Genomic DNA, 18,540 nt, shown 5'->3' with positions numbered 1-18,540 from the left:
GCTGCGTGTAGGACTCGAGTTGGTGAATAAGTTTTCGGGCATTTGGTTTGGCTACAAGAGGGCACCTATAACTTTAATTTGCTAGAGAAAGGGCAAAATGCAGTGATTCACAGGACTTTACACTACCATTGATCCATGTCAGGAACTGCCAGTGAAATCAGTGGACGTTCCAGGCAGAGAGGGGGAAAGTCCTTGGCCCATAATTATATTTGGCATGAGCTGCAGGATTGGCCGGTTATCATTATTAAACATGGCTGAGGGTGAGCATGTGATGTGAGAATGCAAAATAGCATCTGTGTGTGTTTGTATCCACTGTTGTTTCGTATTATTTACTTAGATTGTAGGCTTCTGGGGGCAAAGACTATTTTTTCATTGTGTGTGTATATAGTGCTGAGCAGAATGGAGTCCAAATTGGGTCCTCTAGGAATTATTTCTACACAAATAAATAATAAAATGAATGAAAAATGATAGTTATGGCCTCACATTAAGATATAATTTATTACTAGTAAGTTGCAAACTTTATGTAAACAGTAGAGCTGAAAAGAGCCTTACAGAGAGGAAGTTTGAAAGACTCTGGAGTATCAGTCGTAAGTAGGATGATGGTGAATGTAGCAATTTGTTAAGTGAGTTGACCAGAGAGCTAGTTTGTTCCAGAACTGAAGTCGATTTCATACTACATAATGGACTCAGCTGTATTCTCTCTTTTGTTACAAAGGGCTTTAGAACGAACGGTGTGTCTGCAATAATAGGAAGGAAGTCAAGAAAATTGAATACATTTATCATAATCGTAACTCATTATCTTTGGTGTATCTCTGAGAGCATAAGTTCATCAAGGTTATGTGAAGCAGAAGCACAATGAATATAGCAGTCTGGGAAAATGTAATTTACAAGAGTTGGGGTTCCTATTTCTTCATATAGGAAGGTTAACAAAATCAACAGGGTGAAGAAGGAAAAGAATATCACCAGGTCAGGTCAATGTGACAGCCAGCAGAATAACTGGAGCTCAATTGCTCAAACAGAGGATCATGTGGGCAAGGCACCTCCCTTACTCTTCTGCGTGGGTTATTTTCATTGTCGGTTTGTGTGCAGGGAGCGAGTACCTGCACAAGTGTGTGTAGGGGTGTGTGGAATAAGCATGCAAGGGTGGGAAGTGGGCAGTTGAGTTGTCTTGATAGACTACCCTTCATAAAGAGCTGAGCTTGATATCTAGTGCCAAATTCAGCCCTGATGTAAGCAGATACAGCCTAGTCACAGGCAGCGGACCAGGGCTGAATTTGGCTCTTCTGAGTTATGGGAACTATTGTAGTATGTCCAATTATGCCTTAAATCCACTTAAATGCAGTTGGATTCAAATGCCAGACTGGATTCCAGTGCTGTCACTCACCACATAGCACTTGAAATTTAATGCAGAAAATACAACTTGGCAGGTGGCAATCTGTCTGTCTACCCATTTCAGAACAGTGCTGAATGACATATGAAACTTGAGCTGGTGGCGAAGCATTCTCTTTTGTACATATGAGCATTAAGATCATTAAAATCACACCATGGTTTTATAAGGTACTTGCTGTTATATATGATAGACAAGGAAAATCTTAATATTCCATATGCAACTAAACTAGAGGGTTGCACACTTTGTTACTTCTGTAGGCCAAGTGAATAGCATAGGTCAGGGCTCCTCCACTTCTCATTCCCCTCTGTTTCAGGGACTACCTGCAACTCTCCTCACCGCCTCCCCTGCCAGAGGCTCTGAATATCCCCTTTGCCCTCCTCCCCTGCCTTGGCAGGCCTTCGTGCGCATTCCCAATCCTCTATACCAGGTTGGCCCAGTCCCCTCTGCCAAAGGTTCTGTGTGCAGCCCCATTCCCTGCACATGGCAGAAACTCTGTGTGCCCTCCCAGTTTCCCCCTCTGCCACCTGCCAGGGACTCTGTGTGTCCCCCATGTCCTCACCCCCCAGTAAGCAGCCATTATTAACTGGCGATATGCTGGTATTCTGCTAAAACAGCTAGCCTCAGATCTGCATGAGTCTCTTGGAGAATCTCTGAAGAGGAAACGTGCAGCTTTTAATAAGGCAGCTCTGGAGCCAGTTTAGCAAATTAGTTACTGTTGACTTTGGAAATAATAGCTTATTTTTATGAACTTAATTAGATGTGTAGCCAATAGACAGCTGTCTGGGTGAATGATTTGACAGAGATCCAAATGCAAAATCTGTTCCTTAGTGCATCCGTAGAGTTTATGGAACTCACTAAAGGTTTTAGGTCCATGAACCAATTACTCTCTTCATATGTATCTGATTTCATATAAACCAATTCTTAAAGCGAAAGGACCAGGTTCTCGCTGGCATAAATTGGCATAGTTCCACTGAAGATACCATGATTGATGCCAGTTGGGAATCTGGCCCATTATTTGCAAATTATAGGCTTAAGAAAACAATAATTTAAAATGTGTCCAGACATTTAGTGCTGTATTCTGATCTCACTTGAACCAGTGTAAATCTGGAGTAACAGCTGAAGCCAGTGAAGTAACATCATGTAAAATTGTTGCAAGATCAGAATCAGGTGTTCTTCTATAAACATTCATGTTTTATAAAGCATGAAAACAAAACCCAGCCATCGGAAAGGGAACAGCATGACTTTGAGACAGGTCTCAGGTGTGGGGAAATGTGCTGAGTGCAATGGAAAACTGGCATATTTCTCACTTCTTTTCAATAATCACTGATGAGATAATGCATGTAATATGATCAATCTTTAATACAGAGAGGAGACTAAATAAATGAAATGAACTAATGGGGCAAAACATGCATGAGGAAAGAAGTCACAAGTGTAGAAGGGAGTCAAGTTTGTAACAGACACTTAATTGTGTCCATAAACAGTTCTTAGGTGAGTCATTTATTGCCACCAGGAGTGGCATCAATGATTAAGAATTGTGCAGGTGCAAGATGAAAGAATCTGTTTCAGCTAGATATTGACCCAGAGCATCAGAACCCACCCCTCTTCAAGCTTTAACCACATTCTCTGGAATGAAGCTCAATATGGTTTGTCCTTATCTAACTTGCAGATAAATAGTGCTCAGCACTCGTTCAACTCACCTGTTGCTAATAGTCACTATCAGTAACAAGATAATTTTTCTAGTGTAGAGGTGGTTTAGTCAACTGGAGTGCTGAGACCACTTCCTATTTTGTTGACCATCATTGCGTTCTCCCATCTATCTGCCTTCATCCATCTGTTGTGTCTTGTCTTATACTTAGATTGTAAGCTGTTTGGAACAGAGGACTATCTTTGTTCTGTGTTTGTGCAGCACCTAGCAGCATTGTGTTATGTCCATGACTAGGGCTCCTCAGTGCTACCAGTACAGATAATGAATAATAATATATGCAGTAACTTAAATGGAGTTACTTGTGATTTACAACAGAATCTGGCCTATAAACTCCTTAGCAACTCTGAGTCTAATTCATTTGGTTGAGTCCTATAGGATATCTGGTGCCAATATTTAAGCATTCTCTTTATGCAAACTAGCTGATTCATGGCTTGCCAATCAGTGTCTCTGACAAAAAGAACTATAGAAATCAATAATACAAACCCAATATAGCCAAAAGGCGGCAGCTATGAGTCATCAGGAACAAGATATTGAGTTCCTGCTCATGAAGATTTTCTCATGAGCTTTACTTCTCAATAATAGTTTTGTAATATGTTTATTTTGAATAGAGGTGGGTGTTAGTCATGAAATTTAGATCCAGGATCCAATCTGAATCCAAAATTGGATGGCTGTTTGATTTTGATATTCTAGTTTTGGATCAAGTCTAGTTTTTATTGGACTGAGAGGAATGCATTGCAACATAAATGACTTCCTGTTTTGAGGACTGTTCTGTCGTATAAAAAAAATCCCAGCTTTGTTTTAGCATCTCTGTGGAGTCTGGCCTGGCTTCTGCTGGTTTTGCACCTAATGGGACTGGTTTTAAAAAGAGTCTCCATGCACAGCTCTGCCTGCATGCTGGCCTGTCAAAATATGTGTTGAGCACATTTAGTAAGACTGGATAAGGCTTTCTAAAGACCTCAGTGTTGGCTTATCTCTCCCCTCACTGAAATTGATGGGATTTTTATCTCTGAAGTCAGTGGGGGCAGAGTTAGGGTAATCCACTGGTGGGCCCTAAGACAGTTTGTTTATATTGACCATCTGCAGGCATGGGTGCCCATGGCTCCCAGTGGCCACAGGTCACCATTCCCGGCCAATGGGAGCTGCGAAAAGCGACAGCAGCCCAGATCCAGAGTTTCAAGACAGGGAAGATGAAGAATTAGGAAGAATGTAGACAGAGGCAGGTTTCATCACAAGCAGAGCAAATGATTATTGAGGGCAATGTACTTTGGGGGCCTTTAGAGCTCCTGGCTTAACTCAGCAGCAACTCATGAGCACCAGGTTGGAAGAAAGGGAATGCATAGTTCAGTTATTTTCTTTCTCCCTTATGCTCTTGTTCTTGTTTGAGACTGAAAATGACTACTCCTGTCTTCTCAGCACTGTACACAGGAATTGAATGAGTAGAGTTTAACACGGTGTCCTGTCAAAGTACTGTGTGCTGCAACACAAAACCAAGAATGGGAACTGGGGATTTTTCTAAGAAACCTCACTGAAAGGTCACTAGGGTGAGAGAAAAGTCATGAGAACTGAAATGAGGCTAATCAACAGTGATTGTGGAAGTGCTTGTCTCAGTGAGATGAGAGTGCATGCACAATATCATTGCTGTTTCTGCTGGAAGCCAGCTCTCCTAACTTGAATTTTTTCTAAATTAAGGTTATCGCATTGTCTTTGATAAGTGTTTAGAAGTGGTGAAGACATGGATTAGCTAAAATAATATATATAAATGAAGAAACTGGGGATGAGTGAATCTCATGTAGTCTGCATTATTACAACCCTGCGTGTTCAAAAATCATGAGCCAGGCCTTCCAAAATGAGGATAGAATGAAAATCATGAGATAAAAAAAAATCTGAGCTTTTTTTATTTGCCTTCTGATTTTTGAACCTTCAGGGGTCACATTTTCAAGTTTTTCCCTTACAGGGAAAAGACAAAGACTAGAAACTTTTAATGTTAATGAAAGCTGAGAGTCTCATGGGATGATCTGACCCCAGGAGCTTGGGTTTAAAACCCCCCACCAATTCTCATGAGTCTCATGATAAAACTGCAAGATTGGCAACCCTTCGTTTAAGATGTTGCAAACCTATCACACTCTTTTCAGGATTAATAAAGATAATTTTTGTTCAATCCTTTCTTCCTGTAATTAAACCCTGCCCTCAAGGGTTAGTCAGGATTTCAGATCTGTGTTTTGCTAGATCAGGAGTCAGCAACCTTTCAGAAGTGGTGTGCTGAGTCTTCATTTATTCACTCTAATTTAAGGTTTCTTGTGCCAGTAATACATTTTAACATTTCTAGAAGGTCTCTTTCTATAAATCTATAACATATAACTAAACTATTATTGTATGTAAAGTAAATAAGGTTTTTAAAATGTTTAAGAAACTTCATTTAAAATTAAATTAAAATGCAGAGCCCCCCGGACCGGTGGCCAGGATCCGGGCAGCGTGAGTGCCACTGAAAATCAGCACGCGTGCCATAGGTTGCCTACCCCTGTGCTAGATGAAGGGAAGCTTGTACTCACCTTCTATGATAGACAGGCAACGTGACGCACGTGGAGCAAGCTGTGTGTTAGGGAGAGAAAAGCTCCGCCAGAAACTAGGCTGGCACATTGGGATGCCACATATACAGTGTTTACTTTTGTCCCTAGAATTTTTCTCTCCCCCCTCTTTAATTCTGTGTTCACAGTCTCTCTCTCTCTCTCTCTCCCCCCCCCCCGCTCTTGTTTTTCACTCTACCCTCATTTCTGCTCCACTGCACACCTTGTTCTTTCAATGGATTTTTTTTCTCCCTGTTTTTAGCCTCTGGGCCGTACATGAGCCCAATAACATTCAAGGTGGTGGTCAGCTTTCACGCTCACAATATTCAGGTGTTTGAAACAAGGCCAAAGCAATCCACTGTTCTCTAGCGAAACTTTTAGTGAGCTAAGCTGGACCTGTTGGACTCACTCATTGTAAAGGGCAGTATGGAGGCATGCTGCCTCTTCAGTGAGACTGGGTGCTTCTCAGGGCTCCCTGGTTGTGCCCTTTGTGTGTCTGTGGCAGAGAGGGGTAATTTGCTATTCCCTCTGCGTGGCCAGCCACAGCCAGTTCTCATGGTTGACATGTAGTGGGGAAGAGGCAAGCCATGGCTTTGCTTGCTCCTCGCTCCTCCCTGTTGCCTTTCCAGCAAGTTGCTCCTCGTGGCAGCAGCTCAGTAGCAGCTCCTGTGCTCAGGAGCTGCCATTCTGGTCAGCCCTTAAGTAGGTCACATTGGGGGTGAGGTGGGAGGGGGAGATAAGGAATAGGTATCAGAGGGGTAGCCGTGTTAGTCTGGTTCTGTAAAAGCAGCAAAGAATCCTGTGGCACCTTATAGACTAACAGACGTTTTGGAACATGAGCTTTTGTGGGTGAATACCCACTTCGTCGGAATAGGTAGTAATGGAGCTGGTAATTTATGGCTCTTGGGCTAGATTTTTGCCACAGGGACACGGCCTATACTGAGGAATGCATGTTGCTGCCCCATCCCAGGGAGAGAATTTTGGCTCATGGAGCCATACTTCCATCTCTGCACCTGCTTTGCTCCAGGGGACTGTCTCTCTGTACCAGCAGCAAATTATCACCCCCACTGCTGCCTGTGGCAACTGCACTCTGCTGACTTGTACTATCCGGCTGCTACTGTGAAAGCAGATGTAGCCAAAATAGAATTCTTCCCTAAGTTAGCCACTGGCAAACAGGCCTGCTGCAGCCATAACTGGACTCAATACAGTTGTTAATAGTTTACCCATTAACTTATTATGTCAATTCATCTGACAAGCAGAACTCTTGTGCCTGGCACAGTAAAGAACGAAGGGAAGGCGAAGACGTTATGATCGATACCGAACCCACCCCGTACATATTCATCCTTGACATAATCTCTAAGGTGTTTGTTTGCCATTTCTTCTCATCAAGTCTTTATCGCCACAGCAGGTGATAAAGATGGAAAATCATTATTTGTGCCTATATTAACTTTTACTACGCAAACCCTGCTCTTTTGCAAGCCCAGTTGCCATCATGATTCATTGAGCTGAACTTAGAAGGGTAAAACACATCTTTTTAGACTGAAGAAAATTCGATTTCCTTTCCAAATATAAATGCAGGTAGAATAAATACTTAATGTTATGCTGCTAGTGGCCGTCCCTTAATGGCATGCATATGCTAGAAGTGGCAATGTCCTAGTAAAATAATTGCACAGCATAATGGTGGTGGGGCAAGAAATGAAATATATTGTTATCTTGTAGGTTTGATCCGCCAGCCTAGGCAAAGCTCTTACTGACATTAGCGGTGCAGTATTAGGTCCTGTATTCAATATGAAATCACACTTATAAACTTCTCTGTGTTATTCTGGAATGTCAGTAGTTGGTCTGACGAGGTGAGCACACTGGGAGACCCATGTTTTCTAGTGGACTGTATATTCTGATCTGGGAGCATTTGGATTTTTACAATTCTATAGAGCCAGTCATCAAACACACACATGGTGAAACTCCGCTGGAGTCACAGGGGTGAAATTTAATCGAATACACCTTTCCGTCTGGTTTGAAAGGGCCGTCAACTGCGGCTGTAAAGTCCGGCATACCTGTCCTCAGGGCTGAAAGGAAAGCTCCTGTGACTGTGGTTTACATACCATACAAAATGCTTAGGCAGAGGCATGCAAGGAGCCAGGAGACAAAATGTAGATCTCCTGGGCACAAGTGAATTGCCTTTGCATCTGGTCATGACAAGGAAAAGTGTAGCATTGTTCTTCAAGTTAATGCAGAACTCGCATTAAAGGCCAGGCTCTGTAGTGATGTAGAATAGAGGATGAAAATAAGTGATTTGGTAGTTTTGCATTTTAATCTATACTTTTTATTTCCTTTCCTTGGATAAAAGGGGCGGAGAGGTATTTGTGTGTATGTGTTTACAGAAAGGCATCTGACAATTCTATGGGAGTCCTCAATGAGTCTACAACTAGCCAGAAGTGTCATCCCTTTTAGCCCAGTCAAGGACTCTGCCACTGTGACATAAGGGGCTTCACGGATGATTGGAAGGTGTCAGAACCACAAACGTGCTTAAAAATCATTCAGAAAGAACTGATATGCTAGGCCTGACCCTGATTTTGCGCTTTTATTACACACATGAAACTGAATTGATTCTGGATTTGCACTAATGTAACTGAGTGGAGAATCTGACCCCATGTTTCTTGGTTCTGCCTGAATAGAATATGGGTATTTGCTTTCTGACGCAACCAATCCTTTTATTTTTTAGAATTACATAGCATTACCTTTATTTGAAGACAGTAACAAATATTCTTTAAAAGTGTCTAAACACATGAATTATTGTTTTAAAAGATGAAGTGAATTATTTGCAAAAGTTACAAATCCCCTTTTCCAAGCAAACAATTCCGTACAGAATTTAACAGCAGAAATGACATGTGACTCTTGTAAATCATTTCTTTGAAGGGGGTCAGATCCTCAGCTAGTATATATGGGCTTAGCTCCATTGACTGACTTAAAACCACTTGATTCACGCCTGCTGACAATCTGTCACTGAGCCTTTTCAGTGTAGTTGTCAAGCTGCATGTTTATGATGGAGTCATACAAACGTTGATGGGTCTCTTATTATACTGGTATGTAGGAGGGTATTATCTGGGGTTAAGCATAACTGTGTTTTAGGACGAGGGATTTGATCCTGCAACTTTTAATCATATTGAACTGCACTTGCACAAGAAGTCCAACTGAAGCCATGAGCTTTTCATGTGGGTAAGCCTTGCTGAACCTTAATGAGGGTTGCAGATTGGGCAGTAAGGAAGGAAATAAATCTTAAAAAACCAAACCAAATCAATGAGCAACGAAAAGTGATGTAAGATCTTACTAGATTTGTGTCATGTCTCATTTTCTCCAGATTTTCCACTGACTCAGATTACTAACAGGGGAACAAGGAGGTAGGGAGTAGTCATAATTGCAGGAAACATCTTGTAAAATGCTGCTGCTTAGTTGTAGATGACCTGACACTGATGCTGTTTTTCCTTTGCTCGCCACCTGCTTCTTCCACTAACATAAAGAGTACTAGGTGTAACCTCCTGCAGGCTCATTAACAATGAAGAGGTATACTCAAGTGCTGTGTAACATGTAACAAGCCCTTTAGAAAGGAACAATAGTCCAGTGGCTAGGACACTAGATTGTGACTTGGGTCTCTGCTCCATCATTGACTTCCTATATGACTTTCGGCAAGTCACTTGAGCCTGGTCTACGCTGGGGGGTGAAGGGGAGGGAGGATCGATCTAAGTTACACAACTTCAGCTATGTGAATAATGTAGCTGAAGTCGATGTACTTAGATCGACTTACTGTGGTGTCTTCACTGTGGTGAGTCGACTGCTGCCACTCCCCGTCGACTCTGCCTGCATCTCTCGCTGAGCTGGAGTACAGGAGTCGACGGGAGAGCGCTCAAGGGTCGATTTATCGACATACTCAGAGTCTCTTTGCTCTTCGGTTCCCTCATCTGTAAAACAGGGGTAACAGCACTGCCCCGCCCCACCCCAGAGATGTTGAGAAGATAAATACATTAAAGATTGTGAGGTGCACGGACAGAACCGGCCTTAGGGAAAATAGTGCCCTGGGCAAACTTGCATTTTGGTGCACCTCCCCGCCATTGTCCCAGTCCCTGCGGGCTCCCCACTCCCCTTTTGCCCCTTGCACCCCTTCACCCCTGCTCCTCCTGCACTCCCAGCCACTGCCCCTCTCCTGCATCCTTTTCACCCCTAACCCCTGCACCCCTCTCCTGAGCTCAGGTGGGGAAACTGATCTGGATGCATGGAGCAGCTGGCATTGCTGCCCGCTCTCCCCTGGAACTTTGTTGTGCCGCACACACCTAGGTGTCAGGGGTGTGGGGAGGAGCGACGTCAGGGATCCCTGCATCCAGATCACTTTCCCCACCCAGGTTGCATAAGGGGAGGGCAGGGAGCAGCAGCTTTTGATGCTGGCTTCACAGCACAGCCCAGGTGGGGAAAGTGACCTGTATGCATCGAGCACTTGGTGTTGCTCCGCACTCCCCCTCCCAATCCCCTTTGGGGGCACAGAGGAATGCTGGGGGGGGTGAGCTGTATTGTGTGTCACCACTTCCCCCAACCCTCCAATGTTCCTCCACTGAGAGGAAGCAGGGAGAAATCTGGGAGTCCCCCAGGAAGCAGCTTCTTACGCTACACCGGCAGTGTGCTCCTTTGCATGGCCGCATGGTGCCCCCTTGACCGCTGGTTGCCTGAGTGGCCAACCCCTAAGGCTGGCCTTGTGCACAGATACTAGGAGAGTGGAGGCCATAGAAGATCCTTTAATACAAGGAATTAATATGTTCTTTTAATCACAAAGGAAAAAGCAGGTAACAACCTCTACTGACTTTGGATGTTTCTTTCTCTGTTCCGCATCGGTTTGAAAATGTAGCTATGTACGAAGCAATTGTAGCTGGTAATGTCAGTGAACCAGATAGGGCAACGGGTTGTACTTTGTGTTTTTTTATCCCATGCACGATTTATTACACAATTAGCTGCACATTAATGCACTGACTGAGCAAATTCACTGTTTGCTTTCCATTTAAAATCAGAGCAAGAGAGTGCTTCTAAGGGTATCTCTACACTGCATCTGGGAGAGAGCCTCCCAGACTGAGTCAACAGATTCATGCTAGTGGGACTTGCCCTAGTGCTCTAAAGATCGCAGTGTAGTAGGCAGTGCTTTTACATTGCAACTCAGGCTGGAGCCCACCCCACTCCTTAGGCTTGAGTGCCCAAGCTCCAGCCCAAGCTGCAACATAAAAGCTACACAGCCAGTTTTAGAGCCCTCGCTTGAATCTGTTGACCCGACTGAGAGGCTTGCTCCAAGATTCTGTGTAGACATATTCCAAGTGACATCCAATTCTGGGGAAGCCCTCATAGTTAAAACATCAGCATTTCAAATGGGAAACACATAATCTTTAGTGGAAATGTCCTGGGCCCCCACTCCTGCTGCCATTGAAATCAAAGGGAAGTTTACCATTCCAGCCTGAAGCTGCATTCACTTTTCTGCTGAGCCCTCCGTACGCTGTTGAAATTGTCCTCCTCTGTGTCCACAGTGGCCAGGCGTATTGTAACGTGCCTGTCGAGGGCATTCCAGAGGCTGTGATAGATTGGAGGAATCCAAGGTTACAGGTCCATTTGAGCTATGCTGCCAGAGAGACAGTGTGGAAGCCAGGGGTCTCCACATACCAGGCCCTTAACCACAGATAGATTCCCCTGCATCCACCTGAACTTATCATGTATGATGCTGCAGAAACAATAACAATGCTGACCCCTTCCCTTGAACAGCCCCCTGTGTTGTTGGTGAATGAGCATTTAAGATGTCACTGAGCCGTGAAAGAAGAATAAATACCTCAACGCTGGAGAAAGTTGCAGCAGACATGAGCAATTTAATAGAGAACCTGGACACCAGGGAGCTCCACTTTGAGGGGGACGAGGTGGATGCTGACATGTTGAATGATCCGAAAACAACTGGTGAGTTAGTGTCCCATCTGTTTTCACCAAATGTCCCACTAGGATTTAGCAATGCAGTGCAGCTGAGGCGAAGATGAAGCTTTCAGTTTGATGGTGTTAGGGAGTGTGGGTGGAGAGAGTGATAGAGTGGGCCAGGATTTTGAAGCTCTGGTGGGGCCTCGTGAAACTGTGCTTAGTTCTTTTGGGCTGTGAAACCTTTAAAGTGATGGTGCCAACTTGCAAAGTACTTTAAGATGCCTACAAGAAACATAGTGATCCCCTCAGCCTAAACTGGGAGTTGAGGGTGTTCAGCATCATGAAGGATCAAACCTGGATTTGAGGATTCAAAGCACCTCGTAAGAGTTGCTCAGCAGGAATGAGCCATAAGAAGCATATCCAAAGCCCATTGAAATCAGTGGAAAGACTCCTACTGGTTCCTGTAGGCTTTGGATCAGGCCTTAAGTAAGCTTTAAGACTTAACTTGGATTTTCTTTTTTTTTGTTGTGTTTTAAGGTATAAACTCTTCATTTCATTTTGGCACAGCAGCTGCACATTACTGCACCTGTCTGTCTGTCATCTATGCATTTCTTCCTATCTAATAAAGGCAGGTTGGCTTTTTTGTTTGTTTTTGTTTTTTAAACAGGATTAATGTTTTTTTTTCTAATCTACTTGAGATTTCTGACACTTAGCTGTTTCAGAACTCTTTAAAATAATACTTACAAACTACCCTGAAACTGTCAAAATGCTGCTTTTTATCTTGCCTACAATTCCCATTAGTACCTGGGTGACCTGTTGCAAATTGCCGAAGTTTATGAATGAGTAAGTCTGCAAACATATACAAATAGCTCCCACCATAAAACCTTGCTACACAAAAGATCCTTTTGTTCACTTATTTGACAAGTGTAATTTAATTTTAATTATTCCTGATAACATCTCATAATACATCAGTAAATATCCTGTAATATATTTTGTAACATGGATGAAGACTTAGTGATAGAAGACCTCATCGCAGCACTTTGCTATTAAATCTTTGCTGAAGAGATGGGTGAGGCTGCTCATTTTGTGCATGAATTATGGAATGTGTTGCTTACCTACGTGCAAACTGCTGAGGTTTTACTGTATTTCTCCAGGTAACCATTGACCCTATTTTATGACAAGAAAGTGCTATATCTGGCATTTGAACTCTTCAAGTCAGATGACTTAATGTGAAGACTTCTATGAGCTGAGGTTCAATAGGTTTTAATAAGGCATGATATGCATTGGGGAAAATTAATATATAAAATTTTATATAATCATTATTAATTTGTTACATTATCCCTTAGCTATTGCGCTCTTATTCATAGTTAAAATAGTGTTAGGATAATTACTATTTTATGTTCATTTGCAGTGGGCATCCCATTCTCTGCAATTTATAACACTCAAGGGTTCAAAGAACCTCATATACAGACATATCTAACCGGATGTCCGATTAAAGTCCGAGTTCTGGAAGTAGAACGCTTTACCTCAACAAAAAAGGTCAGAACGTGAATGTTATTGGAACATTGTTTTAAATCCCAATCCCATTTTTAATGTCATGCTCCTATTACCATGTTAACTCATCACTTACAAGTTAACTTCCTGTAAATCAGCTAGTGGGTTTTAGAAAATATGAATACGTCTGTATGGGAATAACTCTATCAAGGGCAATATGAATAATCTTTGCCTGTTCTGTTTTGAGTCTAATAAAAATGGTAACTAAAAGTCATAAGGAATGGCTATACCTTTAAATAAAAAATGGTAAACTCTAGAGGATTTAATGCTAGAAAATTACCCATTGAGTACTGAAACACTGGTGCTATTCTTTCCTGCAGGTACCAAGTCCAAATGTTTACACTGTTGAGTTCACACATGGGGACTTTACATGGCAAGTGAAAAGGAAATTCAAGAACTTTCAAGAATTCCACAGGGAACTGCTGAGATACAAAGCCTTCATACGAATTCCTATCCCTACAAGGAGGTAACTCTTTTATGCAGTCTTACAAATATGGTTCAAGGCCCAAATTGCATTGGAAAGAAGTGAAAAGCCTAATTCTCTCTTACCCCTGTAGTACACAAGTGTAACTCCATTGATTTCCAAGATTCACTCCTGGTTTAAATGAGAGGAGAATCCGGCTCAAAATCAACATATTAGTAAGCAGCAGTGATCTGAGTGATCCAATGATCTCTCTCTTGCTAGATGTAAAAAGCGTGTGGGACATTTTGTGCAGTCAGTTTTTAAGCAGAATTTCCCATTGAAATGATTGGGTCATTGTGCTTAAAAATGTATAGCACAATATAGTCTCTTACCTTTAAGGGCTTATATCTGTGAATGCTGAGCTGTCTCGGTTTCCCTTCCCAGTGACTCTATCGAGGTGCTCAGCAGCTGGCAGGACTGGGCCCAAGGACTGGGACAGACATAAAGAGAGTTGTGGAAAGAGGCCTGAGTGGTGGAGTGTTACAAAAGGATAGTTTGATATTGGCATGGGAAGACAATAGGAAGCTAGGGGGCAGTCGAGGAAACAAGAGTAAGGATTTTGGTGGGGTAGAGATGTGAAAGGCTAAGGGTTAGTGAAACATAATGGTCCAATAACATGGTCCAAATTCTCTTCTGCTTAAATAGGCAAAACTCATTTGAAGTCAGTGGATCTGTGCCATTTGCATCAAAGGAGAATTTGGCCCAATATCCTCTGCTTTTTGCATTGTATTTTAGTTTGAATTGATTTGTACACGGCGATTTGTTAGACAATTTTACGCCTCCCCTTATCTTTCCTCACTACCTGTCCCTCATTTTATAATAAAGTTTTAAATAGAACATCAGGACTCTTGTGTCAGGGGAAAAGACTCTCACGTTCTACTAATCAGACAAATAACCTGGGATTTTTTTTCTTCCAGTCACACAGTTAGAAGACAGACTATCAAAAGGGGAGAAGCGAGGCAGATGCCGAGTCTGCCACGCACGTCTGAGAACATGGTCCGAGAAGAACATTTTTCTAGTAGAAGAGTAAATGTCCTTCCTCCTTCTAAATATTTTGTTCAGAGATGTGGGTATGCTGGTAGAAGAGAGGCTGTTGACATGTTGTGCTGTCCATCTTATTCTTAGGATTTTTCTGACTTTCACTATTGGGGACTAGCTTATTTGCAGAACTGTGTTCTGACCAAGTTCACATGCCTTCTGTTTTGTTAGTAAATTCTTCTCCTTGGTGAACCGAAACTCTGCCAAGTTTAGAGCCAAATTGTCCCTGTTTGGAAAGTGGAAGACTGCCTCAGGGAGCACTCTGCCAAGATCTGAGTTATTTCCCCTTTGTTGGGATATTGTGGCATAGTGGAGGGTGTGCTACATGCGTGTGTATATGTATGTATTTTTTTCATTCAGTCAGTGACTTCTTTTTGATTCTCTTCATGACTTCCTGTAGCTATATAATTAGATTTTTATAGTAATCCCTACATCCTATCTAAAGTTGTCATTGCTTGCATTGTAGAAACAACTGGAAGACTACTTGACAAAGATCTTAAAAATGCCCATGTACAGGAACTACCATGGAACGGTAAGTAGTATGTGCAGTGGCTTAAGCAACAAATAAATGTTCTTTTCACATATAAGTATTTAACTGAGAGAAATAAATGCTGTAGTTTACTATTAAAAGTATTTTACAGCCATTTTTATTAGGGCAAATATCTTCTCCAACGTCTAATTGTAAATCTGATTATAACCAAATAAAATGCTATACTATCAAGCTATTGGGGTGTCACAGCTACAACACATTGTGACAGCCTGCTTGTTAATGGCAGTCTTGTGCAGACAGCTCATTACACAAGTAATACGACCGGCTTCTGATTGGTTCTGGGTAGCATTTAAGATGTTTGGTTGGAGTTCAAATGCCTAAATGATTGAGGTCTCTGCTATGTGGCAGATGTTACCTTCACTTTGGGAATCTTGGGAACTTAACCTCATATGGCCAAACTATACTTTGGCTTATATCCCTTACAACCCCATTGACTTCAGCAAGTTTGTGTTGGTGTTAATAAGAAGAGAATTTGGCACCCTAGCTTCCCCAAGTAATTCACCCCCCACCCCCTCCACAGGGCCGTGGTGATCTATATGTTCCCTCATTCCTATGAAACCTCATTGAAGTCAGACGGTTCATGTTATATCCAAAATGTGGCCCATATTGTGCAAGAATGTGTCTCCTGAAAGCCATGTTATGTACTTGGAATTTCACCTCATTGACTGTCTAAATTTCTCACCTGCTAGTTGGAGGAGACTTTAGAGGCCATAACTGTATGTGAATAACATTCCTCTGCGATGGCCATTTATTACCCCTTCTCCTGAACCCACATAAAGGATTTATTACTTCTCTTCTGTATCATCAGCAGAAAATGATTTGTTGCAGAACTTACTGAATAAGCAGAGGGAGTTTATCCTTCTGAGCAGGACAAAACAATTGAGTACACTTGGTTTTAAAATGAGACAGAAACATAGACTCAACTTTACATCTTTAAGGAGGTATATCTTTATATCTTTAAGGAGGTATATGTACTGTTGTTTCACTGTTGCCCATGCCAAATGTATCGGTTATACAGAGCAAAAATATCCTCCCATGCTGGCCAATATGTTAATGTTACAGTGGGAAATCTGCACCTCATATGAACTGGCTGCCATTTTAAAAAGCTCTGCTGTTGTGGACAGTGGCGTATGTTGAGAGGGGGAGGTTTAATTCAGAGTATATGGCATTGGATCCATTTTCCCACTGTCCTGTATTTTGTCAGATCTCTCTGATATTGTCTACTAATCTAGCAACGCCAGAGACAGGGCATTAGGGGAAAAAAATACTAAAGATGCATCATCTGCAACCTGAGCCCTCTGCAGGTAAATCCCATGGACCATGAGCAGCTTTGTTTTCCCACTCTCCCGTATGCAAGCACTGCCTTGTCAGATCTCTCTGATATTGTCCACTAATCCAACAACGCAGCTCGTACATCTTGGTCCTGCTAGTGAAGGCAGGGGACTGAACTCAATGACCTTTCAAGGTCTCTTCCAGTTCTATGAGATAGGTATATCTCCATATATTATAATGCCAGAAACAGGGCGTTAGGAGAAAAAATACTAAACATGTATCATCTGCACTCTGGGCTCTCTACAGGTAAAGCCCATGGACCATGAGCATCTGTGTTTCTCTCTCCTATCTTCCTCCCGTGCAGCTCCTGTGACGGGTTCGGTCACAGAGATCCCCTTGGGACTGTCACCTGATGTTCTGAAATTACCTCTGAGCCCATTTTCCCTGCCAGCTTGGGACTCCAGAACCCTGCTTTATTGAGCCAGACACGCTAGCCTGCTGCAACACAGACCCAGGATCTGGGCAACCGCCACCCCCCAAGAGCTGAAGACTTTAACTAAAAATAGCTCAGCAGATTACCTGTCTCCAGCACCCAGACCTACAGCTCCCAATGGGAGCCAAACCCCAAATAAATCAGTTTTACTCTGTATAAAGCTTATAGAGAGTAAATTCATAAATTGTTCACCCTCTGTATCGCTGATAGAGAGATGCACAGCTGTTTTCTCCCCCAGGTATTAATCACTTACTCTGGGTTTATTAATAAACAAAAGTAATTTTATTAAGTATAAAAAGTAGGATTTAAGTGGTTTCAAGTAATAACAGCCAGAACAAAGTAAGTCACAAAGCAAAATAAAACAAAACAGGTAGTATCTCACCCTCAAAGATGTTCCAATAAGCTTATTTCACAGATTAGACTCCTTCCTAGTTTGGGCCCAATCCTTTCCCCTGGTACAGTCTTTGTTAGATCCAGCAGACATCTCAGGTGATAAGCAGGGGTTTCTCATGACTGGCAGCCTTTTTTTCCTGCTCCACCTCCTTTTATAGCTTTGACACAAGGCGAGAATCTTTTGTCTGTGCTTATCCCCACCCCAACCTCATCAGTGGAAAAGTGCAAGGATTAAGATGGATTCCAATATCACATGACATGGTCAAATGTCACTGTAAGACCCCTAGTCTCCATTCTTCCTGGGTTGGCCCACAGGTACACAGGAAGGCTTGCAGGTAAATAAACCTTTTACAACCAGTTGTCCTAGTCAGTGGGAGCTATCAAGATTCTAAACCACCATTAATGGCCCACTCTTTGCATAATTACAGTAGGACCTCAGAACTATACTTCATATTTCTGGCTTCAGATACAAGAATGATATGTGCATACAAATAGGAGGAATATATTCAGTAGTTTATAACCTTGTTATGATACCTTACAAGAGACCTTTTGCATAAAGCATATTCCAGTTACATTATATTCACACTCATAAGCATATTTCCATAAAACATATGGAGTGCAATGTCACAGCTCTATTCTGTCCCTGTCCAGCAAAGACAGGTATTGTTCTGTACGTACATTCTTAGAGTATTGGTTGGCTTTCAGTGGATTTGGCTTCTGTGAAGCACTCAGTGAGAACTTGCACTGAGCAGTGCAGCCAACATCACAAGGCAACAGGTGGTGCAGTTAATGGGGAAAGAGAGATGCTGGGAACAAAACATTTATTAATTTATTTAAGATTATCATTCTCAGACCAGAGACAAAGCTGCAGATTTCTGATGTTCACCTTGAACTGGCATCTGTCCTTCTTTCAATAGTACGGGTGTGTTGCTGCTCTTGTGTTGAAAAATCTGTCTCTTGAAAACGGAGGGATATGCTGCTTGTTTTGCTGCATGTGCAGATTTTGGCTTCTGAGTGTTAGGCTCTGCAAGTACTCAGGCTGAGGTCCAGCTAGATCTTTGGCTTGTAGATGTCTCCAGCTGAATTCTTTGCAAGTTCAGGCACGGGGCTAACTTGAGTGATTCATAAAGTCCAGATGACCCATGTGATTTATTGTCCCCTGAATCTTGTGAGGATCCTCTTTTTGCTAA

General features: G+C 42.4%; 2 protein-coding genes across 5 annotated transcripts in view; both read left to right on the top strand.

Moving 5' to 3' along the window:
* NCEH1 (neutral cholesterol ester hydrolase 1) overlaps positions 1–18,540 on the top strand; it is an 824,131-nt gene that overhangs the window by 714,587 nt on the left and 91,004 nt on the right. The gene's annotated exons all lie outside the window — the stretch shown is intronic.
* Positions 1–18,540, top strand: part of PLD1 (phospholipase D1) — a 135,431-nt gene that overhangs the window by 42,871 nt on the left and 74,020 nt on the right. For all 4 annotated transcript variants that reach the window (XM_050965832.1, XM_050965833.1, XM_050965834.1 and 1 more), the window contains 5 exons: positions 11,447–11,632; positions 12,999–13,126; positions 13,462–13,607; positions 14,522–14,630; positions 15,109–15,174. In XM_050965832.1, coding sequence (XP_050821789.1) covers positions 11,479–11,632; positions 12,999–13,126; positions 13,462–13,607; positions 14,522–14,630; positions 15,109–15,174 — 603 coding nt within the window. In that variant the 5' untranslated portion in view covers positions 11,447–11,478. The remainder of the gene's footprint in view (positions 1–11,446; positions 11,633–12,998; positions 13,127–13,461; positions 13,608–14,521; positions 14,631–15,108; positions 15,175–18,540) is intronic.

This window comes from Gopherus flavomarginatus, chromosome 8 (genome assembly GCF_025201925.1).
Source record: "Gopherus flavomarginatus isolate rGopFla2 chromosome 8, rGopFla2.mat.asm, whole genome shotgun sequence".
Taxonomy (NCBI): domain Eukaryota; kingdom Metazoa; phylum Chordata; order Testudines; family Testudinidae; genus Gopherus; species Gopherus flavomarginatus.
Note: the sequence above shows the minus strand (reverse complement) of the source record. Positions and strands in the feature narration are given on the sequence as shown.